Raw genomic sequence first — 19607 nt, 5'->3', positions numbered from 1 at the left:
TTATTGCTCGTCACGCAAAACTTTGCACAAACACCAATCCCTACTCCAATGAACACGTTGAGTGAAAAGTGCAAATCCTACAGTTGTGTCAGAGTGGGTGACAAACACAGGAAGTCACATTTGTTTCGAAACATGTTAGAAAATTGCGAAAGAAGAAGAAGAAGGTACCTCGGCACCGCTTTCCATTAATTCAAGGCACATTCTTTTATATCCTGCCTGCCTAGGAACGGAAAAGTTTGTTTAAGGAATGTCCACACATAGTCGACAGCCCGTCGATCAATGTCGACTGAACCGTCCACACTACGGAAAAGTGCAAATCCTACAGTTGTGTCAGAGTGGGTGACAAACACAGGAAGTCACATTTGTTTCGAAACATGTTAGAAAATTGCGAAAAAAGAAGAAGAAGAAGAAAAAAGTACCTCGGCACCGCTTTCCATTAATTCAAGGCACATTCTTTTATATCCTGCCTGCCTAGGAACGGAAAAAGTTTGGTTAAGGAATGTCCACACATAGTCGACCGCCCGTCGATCAATGTCGACTGAACCGTCCACACTACCTCGACAACATAGATTCAGCTTGTCGATCGACAGCCAGTCGACAATGTTTGGACACACCTTTAGATCATCACTAATTTACAGAGATAATTTACCTGGTAAGTAAAATGTTGAAAAACTTACCTATCCCAAGCAATATTCCGATGTCCATTGTTGTTGACCATGTCATTCCTCATCAGGTTGTTGGCACTCAATACTTCAACTTCTGGTTCTTCCTTCACCATCACAGTTTGAACCAATCCGTTCTTCTTAATCCGAACCGGACTGCCTTCCTTCCCCACCGCCCTGACCGTCTCTGTAGAGAAGTTTGACCTGATAGATTCCTTCGACATACTCGGTACTTCACTCACTTTGGACGTCTTGTCGTCCTGAAATCGAAGACAGGATAGGAGAAAGCCAGCCGTTCCGAGAACGAACCTTATCTGTTGAGAATAAAGTTCGCGACCGGAATACAACCCGCGGCCTAGCGCTTACAAGGCAGGCGAGCTATTCGTACCTTCCAAGCAAGCTAGGGCTTGGCTATCTGACTAAGTGTCTTCAGTATTACTTACCATCATTTTGAAAAATGGTCTGAATCGCAAGGTGCTGTCGAAAATCCTGGTTTTGTTCTGGTGTGTTCCATGTTTTACAGATCTCCGGTTATGTTTACAAAACAGGTATAAGGCAATATAAACTACATTATTTTATACAGAATACCTACCTATTACCTATCTATTGCCTCATGTATTTATTAACTCCAAAATATTTATTGATTTAAGTCACATTTTTTATTTATTGAATTTGTAGGTAAGTATTTTATTTATTTTACAATTTAAAATGTAACCAAGTAGGTATTTAATGGCTAACTATGGATACAAAAATAAACAAGAAATAATTAAAGTTTAATAAGTAATTGATTTAATATTCTGTTTTGTCATCTCCACCAATATTGTATTTATTAAGTTAGGAGTTTTGGCATCTCCACTAATATCAAATACTCGTATATGAAGCTTGTAGTTTTGTCATCTCCACCAATATTGTATTTATTAAGTTAGGAGTTTTGGCATCTCCACTAATATCAAATACTCGTATATGAAGCTTGCAGTTTTGTCACCTCCACCAATATATTCTATTCAATCAAATGGTGTTTGTAGTTTAGCCATCCCCACTAATATCGAATAAAATTTATGATGGTTGTAGTTTTGACATTTCCACCAATATTGTATTTATTAAGTTAGCAGTTTTGGCATCTCCACTAATATCAAATATTCGTATATGAAGCTTGCAGTTTTGTCACCTCCACCAATATTCAATCAAATGGTGTTTGTAGTTTAGTCATCCCCACTAATATCAAATAAAATTTACGATATCATTTCTATAGTAATATAATCGTCGAACTGAAGCGTGAGGGACCTATCGTCCCGAAATCGAAGAGAGACGGAAGACAAGATAAGAGAAAGCCAGCCGTTCCGAGAACGAGCATTAAAAGTTCAGAATGAAATACGCCCCGGAGGGGATTCGAACCCGCGACCTAACGCTTACAAGGAAGACACGCTACCCTCCAAATCAGAATCCTTTTTTTTACACCCTGAACAAACTACCTGCTTTTCCAATATTACACGAAAATCATGGAATGTCCGGAAATTGTCTTGTTCCAAAGAGAAACGAGATCTATGGTGTAGGTACCCTAACCTTGAACCATCCATCACTACACACTACACACCCTAATTATTTACCCTGGCCATTAGACACAGGTCTCATCTCACGCTCAACCTCTTCCTTTTTTCCTCCTCTCCGCGCGGGTTCGATTCCCACCCTCGGTATATTTTATCCCGAAGCCTGAACGGATAAGGTTCGTTCTCGGAACGGCTGGCATTCTTCTATATCCTGTCTTCCTTCTCTCTTTGATTTCGGGACGATAATACCTCAGGTTGGGTAGAAGAGCTAGAACGGACTTATTGGTCCTCGAGATCCACAGACCGAGCTTAGAAATCGTTAACATATGCCTAAGCCATAGGTTATCAGGCACGTGTCTACAATGTTAGACAAAATGGGAGGGGCCACAAGCAACGAGCAATGAACATTTTTATAGTCCTTTGCTTCCTTCTTCTTCTTCTTCTTCTTTTTCTTCTTCTTCTTTCTCCTCTTCCTTCTCTTCTGCTCCTCCTCCTCTTCTTCTTTCTCTTGCTTTTCTTTTCCTCCTCCTCCTCCTCTTCTTCTTCTTTTTCCTCTTGTTGTTTCTTTTCCTCTTCTTCTTCTTCTTTCTCTTGCTGTTTCTTTTCCTCCTCCTCCTCTTCTTCTTCTTCTTCTTCCTCTTTCTTCTCCCTTGTCTATTTCTCTTCCTCTTCTATTTCTTTCCTCTCTCCTCCTCCTCCTCTTTCTACTCCTCCTCCTCTTCCGACCAAAGAAGGCGCTCGGTTTCGGACATGCGCCAGACCATTTTCCTGTGGACACAACATCTTTTGAATCCATAAATAGTAAGTAGGTACACAAGTTGTTACAACAGTACCTGAACCATAAAGCTTTTTAATTAACAAGTCAGGTAGTCCGAAAAATGTAGGGATCGATTGCATAGTTTTAACTTTAGGTACCCCTTACCGTTGTTCTTACACGCGGAAAAGGAAAAAGCCGTTGAAAATGTGACTAAGAGAATTTTCCGTGGTCAAAAACTCGATGGATTGAAACTTTCGTGGTGATTTTTTTCGTGTGTAAAAACTTAGTTAGGAATTGAAACTTTTGTTTGCTCTCAAGTGGTTTAGTAAAATCAATAATAATCTCAATTGATCCATTGTTTATCCTTTGCTAATGAGTATTATTTGCTAAATCTCCTTGAATTTTAAATTATTAGGTACTTCGTTATGTACCTTTACCAAATCTGATGTGTTTGTGAACGATTTAATTCAACTGTAAAACACTAGATTAATTAACTAACATAATGGGATGAAAGATGTACGTAAATTAGGTAGATAATTAAATAACATACAAGTCAGGTAGTCCGAAAAATGTAGGGATCGATTGCATAGTTTTAACTTTAGGTACCCCTTACCGTTGTTCTTACACGCGGAAAAGAAAAAAGCCGTTGAAAATGTGACTAAGAGAATTTTCCGTGGTCAAAAACTCGATGGATTGAAACTTTCATGGTGATTTTTTTCGTGTGTAAAAACTTAGTTAGGAATTGAAACTTTTGTTTGCTCTCAAATGGTTTAGTAAAATCAATAATAACCTCAATAAATTAATCCATTGTTTATCATTGGTAATATGTATTTTTAAATTATATCTACTTAGTGATGTACCTTTACCAAATCTGATGTGTTTGTGAACGATATAATTCAACTGAAAAACACTAGATTAATTAACTAACATAATGGGATGAAAGATGTAAGTTTTTTGACTAACACTGAAGTGATCCTAAATTCAAACTTATCCTAACCTTTTCAAATTCAATAAAGTGTTTTATTTCATATTTAATTATTATTATCTTTAGTAAATCAAGAAATCATTTTTAATTTTTTAAATATTCAATCAAGAAGATGGCCTTTGCATGTGTTTCCATTTCGATTTCAACAAGTAAAAACAGTTTCATGCCTAACTTGATTTTTAAATATTTTTGGCTACTGCGATAGCATAAACTTTAAATGGTGTGAAGTGAAATCGGAATATTAAATCAATTATTAAACTTTAATTATTTTTTGTTTATTTTTGTATTCATAGTTAGCCATTAAATACCTACTTGGTTACATTTTAAATTGTAAAATAAATAAAATACCTACCTACAAATTTAATAAATAAAAAATGTGACCTAAATCAATAAATATTTTGGAGTTAATAAATACATGAGGCAATAGATAGGTAATAGGTAGGTATTCTGTGTAAAATAATGTAGTTCATATTACCTTATACCTGTTTTGTAAACATAACCGGAGATCTGTAAAACATGGAACACACCAGAACAAAATCAGGATTTTCGACAGCACCTTGCGATTCAGACCATTTTTCAAAATGATGGTAAGTAATACTAAAAACACTTAGCCAGATAGCCAAGCCCTAGCTTGCTTGGAAGGTACGAATAGATCGCCTGCCTTGTAAGTGCTAGGCCGCGGGTTGTATTCCGGTCGCGAACTTTATTCTCAACAGATAAGGTTCGTCCTCAAGACCTGCGACAAGACCTCCGTTGTTAAGTTACCTACGTGTCCCTCTGTCAAAACTCTTGAAGAAGAAAGATAGGTACACACAATTAATTATTATGTATTTCTAAATCGGAGTATACAAATGACAAACCTAACTAAGTAACTATACCTACCTACTTATTCTGTACGAATACCTATGTACATATTAAGCAAGCAGTGGGTATCCACCTACTGCTAGAAATCATAGTTATGCCCGATGTCACAAGTAAAATATCAGATGCAATGATTGTCCCAGTTTTGAACTCAACTTACCACTTGAAGGCTTCAAAGCAAAAAGGCCTCATCCTGCTCAGGTCTTGTCATCTCCCGAAAGCAAAGAGAAAAAGAAGACAGGATAGGAGAAAGCCAGAAGTTCCGAGAATAGTCCTTAAGTACCTATCTGTTTAGTAGAAAGTTCGCCCGGGGTTGGAACCCGTGACCCAGCGCTTACCGCCCAAGCTAACTAGGCTGGTTAGAAAGGCTGTATGTAAATTCCCCCGATTTTTTCAAGGGTCCTCATTTCCGGATGTAAATTCCCCCGAAAATGAAATCGACTACCTTAGTCTTAAATGGTATACTCCCCCGAAATGTGTACTATGTAAATTCCCCCGATACTTGATAGAAAGAGGAAAATGTGTGATAAATAATGATTTGGACATTTCATGTTTAATTACCTATTAGTTTGGTTTTGGACATCATCATGTCAAATATTAAATTTCTGACAAGTAAGTGTGGTTTACAGGAAATAATTTTGAAATCGGGGGAATTTACATTCGCCCGTTAGAAACTATCAACAATAAAAACAAGTTAACTAGGTAGGTAGCTAGAGCTAGGTACAGTAAATAAGGTATTTCTAGTCCATATCCACAACAAATTTATAAAATCAGTCCTGCCACACATTAACGACTTTCAATAAAGAACCAACCTACACAACAATTAAATGGTTTGCTCTACCCAAAAGTACAATTAAGCGACTTATTAACCGAATTAGAGCAGTTTCTATTTCAGTTGTGCTCGATATGTAAGTTTATAGTCAACTAGGGAGGTAGGTAGCTAGAGCTAGGTACAGTAAATAAGGTATTTCTAGTCCATATCCACAACAAATTTATAAAATCAGTCCTGCCTGCCACACATTAACGACTTTCAATAAAGAACCAACCTAAACAACAATTAAATGGTTTGCTCTACCCAAAAGTACAATTAAGCAACTTATTAACCGAATTAGAGCAGTTTCTATTTCAGTTGTGCTCGATGTAAGTTTATAGTCAATTTGGATCAGTTTACTTCGTTCTGACAAATTGTAGATAAAACAACAATTAAATGGTTTGCTCTACCCAAAAGTACAATTAAGCAACTTATTAACCGAATTAGAGCAGTTTCTATTTCAGTTGTGCTTTGTGCTCGATGTAAGTTTATAGTCAATTTGGATCAGTTTACTTCGTTCTGACAAATTGTAGATCTACTCGTACTTCGGTTGGTATCTTTGAATACTCTGTCTCTGAAATATAATTCGATTAAATAATCATCTTTATCCAGAATCATTGGTTGCAAAGGTAATCAATTGTACCTAGGATCATTTTTGTAAATCCTTTTCAAAGTTGTACCTAGAAGTTTACAAAATTATTTTAGAGAATACATACCCAATTTTTGTAAATCTTTTTCAAAGTTGTTCCTAGAAGTTTACAAAATTATTTTAGAGAATACATACGTTGCAAAGGTAATCAATTGTACCTAGGATCATTTTTGTAAATCCTTTTCAAAGTTGTACCTAGAAGTTTACAAAATTATTTTAGAGAGTACATACCAATATTGACGTTTCTTTCTTTGTTTTATTTCACTCCAACTTTCCAACAGCTCAGACACGAATTAGTAATTACTGCAATACTTTATGCATAGTTCATTTTCATTATTGTTATGATTTAAGTATTACACCTACTTATCTGTGGTAATCTGTTCTGTTTAAAATAGTTTTTCTTTGTTTTATTTTTAAAATCTTGGTAAGCATTCTCGCGCAGAAATGAGTTTTTGAGATGAGAGTACCCCAGTAGGTAGGTAGGTTGTAGGTACCGATAAATCTGGATAGTTATAAGCACAGGGTACATATTTGTATATTGCATTGTTTACTGATACTCACCTACTTATCTGTGGTAATCTGTTCTGTTTAAAATAGTTTTCCTTTGTTTTATTTTTAAAATCTTGGCAAGCATTCTCGCGCAGAAATGAGTTTTTGAGATGAGAGTACCCCAGTAGGTAGGTAGGTTGTAGGTACCGATAAATCTGCATAGTTATGAGCAGGGTACATATTTGTATATTGCATTGTTTACTGATACCAATAGGTTAACTACTTTCTGATTGGTTCCAGCTCATGATGATCATTCGTCCCGATATCCTGGTATCATAGCAGACGTCATGCACTCGCAGAAATGAGTTTTTGAGATGAGAGTACCCCAGTAGGTAGGTAGGTTGTAGGTACCGATAAATCTGGATAGTTATGAGCAGGGTACACATATTTGTATATTGTTTACTGATACTAATAGGTTAACTACTTTCTAATTGGTTCCAGCTCATGATGATCATTCGTCCCGATATCCTGGTATCATAGCAGACGTCATGCACTGCACCACCAGAGAGTCACGTCGTCTGGTCCACAAGCCGCCTCCAGTACCTAGAAGTCGCTCAACATCTCGTAGCAGAGCCACCGAATCGTTTAGCGTACTTCCGCCGCTTTCCCCTCAGATCCCTGCCCCTCCCCGCACACCGGAGCCATACCGCTTGACGCCAACTCAAGTGAAACGCGACACGCGGAATGCGTTCGTCATTCTACCCGAAGTGAGTCCGCCAGTCAGATCTCGCTCCCCGTCACCCGGTGGTCGAGCCAGTCCGTTCAAAATCCGAACGTTCCGCGAATCAACACTCCCGTCACGACATGCCTCGCGCGAGCCCTCGCCCGAGAAGAGAAAATCCATCTTGAAAAGAAAATCAAGCTTGTCTTCCAGTCCCACAAGATTTCCGGCGAAACTACCCCCGACCGATTATAGGAGACGTCAGTCGTTATCTCCGGGACGTGCTATCCTGATAGAAAACAGATTCAAAGGTCCACAACCAAGGTCCAAGTCAACCCCTCGGATACCGCCGCCAAAAATATGTGTAACAGATGACAATAAGAAAGACTTTCTGAATAGAAGAAAAATCAGTAGGAGTGTTTCTCCCGCAAGAAGGAAATAAAACGTGTTTTGACACTAAAAACTGACCATCGAAAATTTGACCCGATTACATTACTTTCCTTCCTATAGGATAAGGAAAGTAAAATTTAATGTAACTGAGCTAGGCTGTCTGCCTTGTAAACCCCAGGTCGCGGGTTTGATTCGCGGTTTGCCTTTTGTTTGTGATAAATGTGGGCTTTGAATAGCACATTGTGCATTACGCGAAAGTGCAATACAAAATTAATGTGTAGGTGCATTACAAAATTAATATCTACTCTCTGTTTATAGCTTGACCAAGGCTAAAAAAAAAAAAAACAAAATTTAATGTAACTGAGCTAGGCTGTCTGCCTTGTAAATCCCAGGTCGCGGGTTTGATTCTCGGTTTGCATTTTGTTTGTGATAAATGTAGGCTTTGAATAGCACATTGTGCATTACGCGAAAGTGCAATACAAAATTAATGTGTAGGTGCATTACAAAATTAACACCAAGGCTAAAAAAAAAAAAAAACAAAAAAAATAAAAAATAAAAAAAAAACAAAATTTAATGTAACTGAGCTAGGCTGTCTGCCTTGTGAATCCCAGGTCGCGGGTTTGATTCTCGGTTTGCATTTTGTTTGTTATAAATGTAGGCTTTGAATAGCACATTGTGCATTACGCGAAAGTGCAATACAAAATTAATGTGTAGGTGCATTGCAAAATTAACGAGAAAGTTGCATTACAAAAGGAGGTGCATTACAATATGAAGAATCTAGTGAAAACAATAGGTAGATATTATGTTCTCATGAAACAATAATAATTATGTGCGAGTTATGAAAGTTGAATAACCTCCTTTTGAACAATGTTTGATAAACATACTTCCGTTCTCTCTTCTTTATTCCTTCTCTCTCACTTTCTCTCCCTTCTTTCCTCTTTATCTCTCTCTCTCTCTTCCTCGTCACTATACTCTTCTCCCTTTTCTCTGTCTCTCCCTTCTTACTCTCTCTCTCTCTTTCTCCCACTTCCTCTGTCCCTTCTAGCTCTCTCTCCCTTTCTCCCTCCCTTCTTCCCATCTCTCTTTCTCTTTCTCTCCTTTCTTCCTCTCTCTAGCTCTAGCTCTCTCTCTCTCTTTCCCCTTCCCTTCTTCCTATCTCTCTTTCTCTTTCTCTCCTTTCTTCCTCTCTCTAGCTCTAGCTCTCTCTCTCTCTTTCTCCCTCCCTTCTTCCTATCTCTCTTTCTCTTTCTTATGCCTGCCCTGGGTGTTTGTTGTTGTGATTTGTGATAAATGCACTACTTGCAATTCTTCTATTGTGCAACACGCTCTACACTCTCTACACCTACATTCCTTTTTTTTTCTTTTTTTTTATTATTCTCTTTCTCCCTCCCTTCTTCCTATCTCTCTTTCTCTTTCTTATGCCTGCCCTGGGTGTTTGTTGTTGTGATTTGTGATAAATGCACCTCCTTGTAATTCTTCTATTATGCAACACGCTCTACACTCTCTACACCTACATTACTTTTTTTTTCTTTTTTTTTTAATAAAAGATGAGTATTCCACCGTGTCCAAAAATAAACGATACATTCAAATATCTTGAAAACCAATAAGGCAACCCAAAAAGTTAGGACAATCAGCGAAAACACGGATTTTCTATCTTTATTAGTTTTCAAGATATTTGAATGTATCGTTTATTTTTGGACAACCTGTAGAGAGTGATTTACCCAGTAGGTATTCACGTAAATAAGAGAAAAAGATCAGCATTTTGCCATGTGTACGGGGAACCCAGCTGTTTCTGATAAATTAGGAATATTAGAATGGTTCGTTTCAGCAAGAAAATTCACCCTTCTGCTGAACGTCTGAGGTAAATTTATGTCAAGGTTATTCTATGCGCACCTTTGTGCTTTCCTTATCCGCATTATGTATTGCTGTTTTCGGGCCAGAGTTTGTAAAATCCCGGATTCTTTTATTTTAAAAAGTGTGTACGGGGAACCCAGCTGTTTCTGACAAATTAGGAATATTAGAATGGTTCGTTTCAGCAGGAAAATTCACCCTTCTGCTGAACGTCTGAGGTAAATTTATGTCAAGGTTAATCTATGCGCACCTTTGTGCTTTCCTTATCCGCATTATGTATTGTTGTTTTCGGGCCAGAGTTTGTGAAATCCCGGATTCTTAAAAAAAAAAGATTGTTTCACCGCCGTTTTTTATTTCGTAGCAATGAAACAACTGCTACATTAGACGCGTGTGGTCTGTGCCGTAGCATGCCTATCCCGTAGTATGCCTCTCATTAGATGGATGGGAAGAGACACAATACTTCCCATTTAGGTGCTGGGTCAACACCGAAATGGGAAGGACCTGAAAGGGAAAGCGTGGAAAATACATATTATAAAGAGAAAGTTTATAAAATCCGAGGGTAGCTACTAGCTATATTTAAACTTTCAGCATACATATTCAACCATTAAAAATGTAACTTTGTTTACGCGAATAACCTTTTAAAAAGACAATCTGAAGACATCCTCCATTGGAACGTGAGCACCCTTGTGATATTCATCATAACATCCTGATTCAAAATGGCGGCGCTTCAAAGTTATGCTTGGTCCCGTACAAAGGACGGGTCAACCACTGGTGACGTAACAGACATAGGTAGTAATAATGACGTAACAAGATAGAGCGATCAGTGTGTGAACTATGAAATGTGAACTGTGAAATGTGAATGAGTGAATGGATCTTGTTCTTATAATATAAGATTAGGGCACAGAAATTAATGGATGCAAACTTCCCCATACTAAGAGAGTCACCTCTCTTGTCTTGTGGGTAAAGTAAATAGTTCGTTGAATACACAATACACATACACCATTTCCAAATAGCGAATAGGTTCCTAGTGATCCAAGACACCCAAATAACACAACCCAGACATAAAGTTCTGAATTTCGCTAGAAATCAACTCATCTTTTCAGACTTGTCGGTTAAACGAATTGTTTTGGGCATTGCAGTCGGCTGTGTGCCAGGGGTGTATGCGGGATGAACTGCTAAGCCGCACCTGATCGGCCTGATGCTACTTCTAAGCCTGATCTTTCCCTCTCTCTATTCTCTAACCATCACCAAAATAGAAAAACTTTCAAACTTATCTGTTTCTAGACAAAATCCAGAGAAAACTGGAATAAATATAATTAACAATTTATTTTTTCTGGAATCATCAGATTTTCCCGAATATTTCACGGACAGAGAAGTTCATTTGTTCAGAAAGGATGTTCATTTGGTAAATAAAGAGCTGTTGAGTCACGTGGTATAGCTCTGACCAGCTGGGTAGCTATATTCACACGGAATATGCTGTGGTCAAAACAGAAAGTCGCGTGTTAGCTAGCAACAACACAGAGCCCGCTGCTACTTATTCCAACATTGTGTTATGAAATAGTACGAAATCTTTGTAACCCTCCTGACTTGGAAGAAAAACGAACTTCTGTACAAGGAATGATACAGGGTGTTTGTATTGCTTAATGGACTAGTAGTACCACCTTGACTATTCAATATAAACTTGGCCAAGCGATCAGAGGACCCGCTGCTACTTATTCCAACATTGTGTTATGAAATAGTACGAAATCTTTGTAACCCTCCTGACTTGGAAGAAAAACGAACTTTTGTAGAAGGAATGATACAGGGTGTTTGTATTGCTTAATGGACTAGTAGTACCACCTTGACTATTCAATATAAACTGGGCCAAGCGATCAGAGGAACGCTGTCATTTTTCAATTTTTCAAGTTTTCTTCCGTTCCCTTTGCTCTTCTGGTCTTATATCTAAGCAATTTTATTTCAAACTTGACTGGCCAAAATATTTGAAAATCACGTATTTTATGATAAGAATGCCGAACAATGTCACATTGATAAAAAAAAAAAAAGGCGCAGTGTATATCATCTTTTGTAGAAGGAATGATACAGGGTGTTTGTATTGCTTAATGGACTAGTAGTACCACCTTGACTATTCAATATAAACTGGGCCAAACGATCAGAGGAACGCTGTCATTTTTCAGGTTTTCTTCCGTTCCCTTTGCTCTTCTGGTCTTATATCTTACCAACTTTATTTCAAACTTAACTGGCCAAAATATTCGAAAATCACGTATTTTATGGTAAGAATACCGAACAATGTCACATTGATAATCCAAAGAAAAACAAAAGAAATGACAGCGTTCCTCTAATTCCTTGGCGCAGTGTATATCAATTCGAAAATCACGTATTTTATGGTAAGAATACCGAACAATGTCACATTGATAATCCAAAGAAAAACAAAAGAAATGACAGCGTTCCTCCAATTCCTTGGCGCAGTGTAATATCATCGGCAATTCAGCATTTTGAACAATGTTGCCTGAGAGGTATGCTGTTTTGGCAACCCACAATTTGGTATCAACGGCAATTCAGCATTTTTAACAATGTTGCCTGAGAGTGAGAGGTATGCTGTTTTGGCAACCCACAATTTGGGCAGTCCGTCAGTAAATTTGGCAATATTTTTTGTCAATTTACATAGGTAAGTGATAAGAAGTAATACAATGATAATAAAATAAACTATAAATGCGAAAATAAAACGGAGAGATTTGGGAAAAACTAGATAGCGCGAAGCTAAATTTATTGGATGACCAGAATTACATTGCAAGTCTCTGGCTGGCCACAGTACTCCCCCCAAATCTGCCCCTGCTGTTGTAAATTGATATCTTCAGGGAGGTTTGATTGGACGACTATAATATCTTCTAGGAGGTTTGATTGGACGACTATATCTCCCAGGAGGTTTGATTGGACGACCATAGCGAGATGTGACAGGAGGACTGGCGGATTGGAGGAGGGAGGAGTGCAGGAGGATCGGTTGAAGGAAGAGGAACATTTTGCGGTCCACTTGATAATCTTGATATAGGTTTGGATTTTCAGACGACTATGCACTAGTAAAAAGTCGCGCGACCTTCCAAAGTGCGATGGGCCTTAGACGGTGCCTTAATTTTTACCAAGTAACGAGGATTTCTAGAGCCCGCCTAGCTAGCAGTTCTTCAAAGGATTCTCCCAGCTTCCAAGCACAAGTCCTCACGATAGTTGACTGCGGTTCAGGACCAGCCTAATAAAACATGGCTGGAAACCATCACCCCAATGTATGGCAGATAAAAAAATGATATCTTTTTCTTTATTTTGCCATCACCATTCGACGAAAGCACGAAATCTAAACATTATTGTTGGGGCCCGCCCGACTCAATAGTCGACCTCGTCCACCCTGTAATTAGCTTTCTGGTTTATTATACCGTATAGTACCTCATTGTGATATTCATCATAACATCCTGATTCAAAATGGCGGCGCTTCAAAGTTATGCTTGGTCCCGTACAAAGGACGGGTCAACCACTAGTGCCGTAACAGACATAGGTAGTAATAATGACGTAACAGTGATAAAAGACATAGGTAGGAATCATTACCAATTAAAAATCAAAACAAGCAACTCATTGTTCGCATGTTCTGTTTCAGACCAGACAACCACATCGCTGTCGAAACAGACAACACAACCGACGACGAGCCAGACAGTGTCACTCCCAGATCCTGTTGCTGCTTCAACCTCTTCTCCCGATGTAAATGTTGCAACACCTGTCTGCACAAGTGTAAACAGTCCAAGATGTACGACCGAATTGGCAACGCCGCCCAGTGTTGTCAGAGCAAGTGCTGCGGGGGATTAACCTCCCGATTGGGAACCCTCTGCGGGAAGTTAAAGTGTAAGGGACTGAGCAAGCTTGCGTGTTGTAGCAAGCTCTCTTGTTGCGGCAAGCTGAAAGGTGCGAGCAGTTGCTGCAAGCGGACACCTCGCGAGGTCGATGTTGAAGGTCAAGGGTCAGAACCCAAGGTCACCTGTGCCAAACGCCTGAAGAACTTGTGGAGGTTCCTGTGCTGTCTGAACACTGGCTGTTGTAGGCGGATCCAGGACAAGTGTGGCTGCTGTAAGCGACTCGCTTGCTGCAAGATGGGCGGCTGCTGCGGTCCTCTCACGCCGGAAGAGGAGGTGGAGCGACAGAAGAGGAACAGAATGAAGAAGTCCAAGAAGAACAGTCGACAAACCAGTATGAATAAGGTAAGAAACGCCAGCCTTGTTAGCTTGGAGGGTAAAGCACCTTTTTCTGAGATGGTCGATGATCTCGGCGAGGGTCAATGGTCCATGGGGTCTATGGTCACTGTTGAGCCCACGCAGTAAACCCCTTTAACGGGAAGGTACTCGAGGGTGAGCGCTGCGCTCACATACCCTTTTCCTCGGAAAATTTGTCCAAAAATAAACGATACATTCAAATATCTTGAAAACCAATAAGGCAACCCAAAAAGTTAGGACAATCAGCGAAAACACGAATTTTCCATCTTTATTAGTTTTCAAGATATTTGAATGTATCGTTTATTTTTGGACACCCTGAAGAGAGTGATTTACCCATCAGGTATTCACGTAAACAAGAGAAAAAGATCAGCATTTTGCCATGTGTACGGGGAACCCAGCTGTTTCTGATAAATTAGGAATATTAGAATGGTTCGTTTCGGCAAGAAAATTCACCCTTCTGCTGAACGTCTGAGGTAAATTTATGTCAAGGTTAATCTATACGCACCTTTGTGCTTTCCTAATCCGCATTATGTATTGTTGTTTTCGGGCCAGAGTTTGTGAAATCCCGGATTCTTTTTTTTTATGACAAATTAGGAATATTAGAATGGTTCGTTTCAGCAAGAAAATTCACCCTTCTGCTGAACGTCTGAGGTAAATTTATGTCAAGGTTAATCTATGCGCTGCACCTTTGTGCTTTCCTTATCCGCATTATGTATTGTTGTTTTCGGGCCAGAGTTTGTGAAATCCCGGATTCTTTTCTTTTAAAAAGATGATTGTTTCACCGCCGTTTTTTATTTCGTAGCAATGAAAAAACTGCTACATTAGACGCGTGTGGTCTGTGCCGTAGCATGCCCATCCCGTAGTATGCCTCTCATTAGATGGGAAGGACCTGAAAGGGGAAGCGTGGAAAATACATATTATTATAAAGAGAAATTTTATAAAATCCAAGGGTAGCTACTAGCTATATTTAAACTTTCAGCATACTCAACCATTACAAATGTAACTTTGTTTACGCGAATAACCTTTTAAAAAGACAATCAGAAGACATCCTCCATTGGAACGAGAGCACCCTTGTAATATTCATCATAACATCCTGATTCAAAATGGCGGCGCTTCAAAGTTATGCTTGGTCCCGTACAAAGGACGGGTCAGCCACTAGTGCCGTAACAGACATAAGTAGTAATAATGACGTAACAGTAATAACAGACATAGGGTAGGAATCGTTACCAACTTAAAATCAAAACAAGCAACTCATTGTTCGCATGTTCTGTTTCAGACCAGACAACCACATCGCTGTCGAAACAGACAACACAACCGACGACGAGCCAGACAGTGTCACTCCCAGATCCTGTTGCTGCTTCAACCTCTTCTCCCGATGTAAATGTTGCAACACCTGTCTGCACAAGTGTAAACAGTCCAAGATGTACGACCGAATTGGCAACGCCGCCCAGTGTTGTCAGAGCAAGTGCTGCGGGGGATTAACCTCCCGATTGGGAACCCTCTGCGGGAAGTTAAAGTGTAAGGGACTGAGCAAGCTTGCGTGTTGTAGCAAGCTCTCTTGTTGCGGCAAGCTGAAAGGTGCGAGCAGTTGCAGAGCAAGTGCTGCGGGGGATTAACCTCCCGATTGGGAACCCTCTGCGGGAAGTTAAAGTGTAAGGGACTGAGCAAGCTTGCGTGTTGCAGCAAGCTCTCTTGTTGCGGCAAGCTGAAAGGTGCGAGCAGTTGTTGCAAGCGGACACCTCGCGAGGTCGATGTTGAAGGTCAAGGGTCAGAACCCAAGGTCACCTGTGCCAAACGCCTGAAGAACATGTGGAGGTTCCTGTGCTGTCTGAACACTGGCTGTTGTAGGCGGATCCAGGACAAGTGTGGCTGCTGTAAGCGACTCGCTTGCTGCAAGATGGGCGGCTGCTGCGGTCCTCTCACGCCGGAAGAGGAGGTGGAGCGACAGAAGAGGAACAGAATGAAGAAGTCCAAGAAGAACAGTCGACAAACCAGTATGAATAAGGTAAGAAACGCCAGACTTGCTAGCTTGGAGGGTAAAGCACCTTTTTCTGAGATGGTCGATGATCTCGGCGAGCGGTCAATGGTCCATGGGGTCTATGGTCACCGTTGAGCCCACGCACTAAACCCCTTTAAGGAGTAGGTACTCGGGGGTGAGCGCTGCGCTCACATACACTTTTCCTCGGAAAATTTGAGTTTTCCTTGAAATTTTCGATCGGAATTCGGGATCTCTAAGAAACGCCAGACTTGCTAGCTTGGAGGGTAAAGCACCTTTTTCTGAGATCGTCGATGATCTCGGCGAGCGGTCAATGGTCCATGGGGTCTATGGTCACCGTTGAGCCCACGCACTAAACCCCTTTAACGAGTAGGTACTCGGGAGTGAGCGCTGCGCTCACATACCCTTTTCCTCGGAAAATTTGAGTTTTCCTTGAAATTTTCGATCGGAATTCGGGATCTCCTCCTGAAGATGTTTTGACCTATGTTATCAAGAAGGTTTCTAGATTGCCTCAATACCGGGATCGAGTCTCATTTGAGCAAATACCTATGTGTACCGAGTTTAAATTTCAAGTCAATCAATCAATATTTTTTGCGGTCCTCTCACGCCGGAAGAGGAGGTGGAGCGACAGAAGAAGAACAGAATGAAGAAGTCCAAGAAGAACAGTCGACAAACCAGTATGAATAAGGTAAGAAACGCCAGCCTTGTTAGCTTGGAGGGTAAAGCACCTTTTTCTGAGATGGTCGATGATCTCGGCGAGGGTCAATGGTCCATGGGGTCTATGGTCACCGTTGAGCCCACGCACTAAACCCCTTTAACGAGTAGCTACTCGAAGGTGAGCGCTGCGCTCACATACACTTTTCCTCGGAAAATTTGAGTTTTCCTTGAAATTTTCGATCGGAATTCGGGATCTCCTCCTGAAGATGTTTTGACCTATGTTATCAAGAAGGTTTCTAGATTGCCTCAATACCGGGATCGAGTCTCATTTGAGCAAATACCTAGGTGTACCGAGTTTAAATTTCAAGTCACTCAATCAATATTTTTTCCCCCGTTTCAGGAGCAATCCAAAATTGACCCCTCGATGGTTATCAAGAAGGTTTCTAGATTGCCTCAATACCGGGATCGAGTCTCATTTGAGCAAATACCTATGTGTACCGAGTTTAAATTTCAAGTCACTCAATCAATATTTTTCCCCCCGTTTCAGGAGCAATCCAAAATTGACCCCTCGATGGTGGAACATCAGTCCATTATGCGGGCAGGCATTCCCATACTTCCAGTAGGTCTGGCTTGGATCTGTATGATATTGAATGTACTAATACCGGGATCAGGTAAGATTTTGTCTCAAGCCTAATAGACACCGGAAACGTTTCCCATCATTTGCGAAACAAATGTTTCGAATATTGAGTAACTTTAAAAATAAAATCTATAATACCGGGATCAGGTAAGATTTTGTCTCAAGCCTAATAGACACCGGAAACGTTTCCCATCATTTGCGAAACAAATGTTTCGAATATCGAGTAACTTTTAAAATAAAATCTAGTACCTACTGAAAAACAAGAGAAATGTTTCGGAAAAAATGGACTCGTAATCCGGGGAGCGAGGTTTCAATTCCCAGAACCGTCATCGTCATTTAGAGGTAAACAATTGAAAAAGCTTTGCTTAAACAAATTAATACAACAGCTTGTGAACTTTTTTCAGGAACTTTCATGAGCGGACTATTCTGTCTATGCGTTGGGAAGCCCCGGTTTCAAGTGAACGACACCCCATTCGGCCGACTTGGCGCTTTCATCGTCCAGTGTTTGGTGGCCCTGGCTCAGGTGTTCACCATTCTGTTTTGTCTGGTGGGATGGGGATGGAGTATTTGGTGGGGCACCATCATGCTAAAACTAGCAAGTAAGTATTGGGTCCTAGTTCAAAAAAAGATTACACATGTACAGTGCATAAAAAAAAAAAAAAAACCTTTACGTCCATACCTGAGCCACCCTTTACCTGCCTCGGTGGTGTAGTGGTCAAGGCGCTCGACTGGTAAACAGGAGGGCGTGGGTTCAATCCCAGCCGAGGTATGGAATTTTATCCTCAATATAATTTGAGAATTTGACCACAATAATAGTGGTAGCCTACTGCTGGAGTAAAGGGACTTTTCAGTCCTATGCGAGCAGTATAAATAAGCACTATTATTATTATTACCTGCCTCGGTCGTGTAGTGGTCAAGACGCTCGCCTGGTAAACAGGAGGGCGTGGGTTCAATGCCAGCCGAGGTATGGAATTTTATACCCAATACAATTTGAGAATTTGATCTCAGTAATAGTAGTAGCCTACAACTGGAGTGAAGCAGTAAAGGGACTATAAATAAACACTATTATTTCGCACTTCTGTTTACGATAAAATACACCCCGGGCGGGAATCGAACCCCTAGAGTCCCTAGACCCAGCGCTATAAAGAATAACGAAGAATTTCTTAGATGCTCAATTTATTACTTTCTATTATTGTTATCAGCTTAGGGGAAAATATATGTTATCGAAATTAACTATTTATTATTATATTAAGGTGGTCTCGTCTTGTTTTGATCCCTTGTGTGTCGCGTCCATTTTTGTTTAGGACTATTGCACTGCCTCTACATGGTTAATCAACCTTTACATGGTTAATCCTTAGGGGAAAATAAATGTTATCGAAATTAACTATTTATTATTATATTAAGGTGGTCTCGTCTTGTCTTGATCCCTTGTGTGTCGCGTCCATTTTTGTTTAGGACTATTGCACTGCCTTTACATGGTTAATCAACCTTTAAATTTTGACCTTTCTCTTTCTCCTCTCCTTTATCCCTTTTGTTTTGATCTTTCAAAATTTTGAAATGTCAGGGTATAAAAAAAAGTAAAAATCCAAGCGAGAGTGGACGCACATTGGACCTCAAGGAGGCGCCGTTATAAAAAGCGCCTTTCACTTTTTTTCGCCAGCGGCAATACGTTTTTAATAGTTCACTGAAGTTAAGCGATGTTGTTTCAGAGAAACATCAAAGAATGAAACAGGCAGAGAGAAATGAGACAGAGGCTCCTGTGACCAATCAAAACCATGTGGTGGATAACATTTAATAGCCTAATGCACCAGCCAGCCGTTCCAAGAACGAACTTTATCTGTCTAGGATAAACCTCGGCCCAAGTGGGAGCCGAATCCACGTTACGACCGAATGTTAGCGGCCAGATGGAGTTCTGGAAATAACAAATCATTGAAAATATTCAAATTGTTTTGGTTAAATTTGGCCAGTCTAGCCTAGTTAGCTTAGTTGGTAGTGTGTCTGCCTTGTAAGCGCTAGGCCGCGGATTCCATTCCCACCCGGGGCGGATTTTATCCTGATGGTATAATGTTTGTTCTCGGAGGGGAGTATGGGATTAATCTTGGACATTAATCTCATACTCATTAAGTCATTAATCTCATTAAGTCCAAGTACCTGAACATCCAGACCCACTAAAAACTCATCCTCTACTTAAGACCACCTAGGTATATCTTCTGGGAGGTTTGATTGGACGACTATATCTTCCAGGAGGTTTGATTGGACGACCATAGCGAGATGTGACAGGAGGATTGGCGGATTGGAGGAGTGCAGGAGGATCGGTTGAAGGACGAGGAACATTTTGCGGTCCACT

General features: G+C 40.1%; 1 protein-coding gene across 1 annotated transcript; it reads left to right on the top strand.

Moving 5' to 3' along the window:
• The first annotated feature begins 4480 nt into the window (after positions 1-4480).
• LOC103516588 lies at positions 4481-19144 on the top strand. Its single transcript, XM_008481561.3, has 8 exons — positions 4481-4538; positions 7263-7812; positions 13364-14074; positions 15247-15488; positions 15542-15952; positions 17139-17294; positions 17665-17859; positions 18970-19144. The coding sequence occupies exons 2-8, from the start codon at positions 7310-7312 to the stop codon at positions 19053-19055; spliced, it is 2304 nt and encodes a 767-aa protein (XP_008479783.2). The 5' UTR covers positions 4481-4538; positions 7263-7309; the 3' UTR covers positions 19056-19144.
• The last annotated feature ends 463 nt before the right edge of the window (positions 19145-19607 follow it).

This window comes from Diaphorina citri, unplaced genomic scaffold (genome assembly GCF_000475195.1).
Source record: "Diaphorina citri unplaced genomic scaffold, Diaci psyllid genome assembly version 1.1 scaffold1610, whole genome shotgun sequence".
Classification (NCBI taxonomy): domain Eukaryota; kingdom Metazoa; phylum Arthropoda; class Insecta; order Hemiptera; family Psyllidae; genus Diaphorina; species Diaphorina citri.
This window is presented reverse-complemented; position numbering and strand designations above follow the sequence as displayed.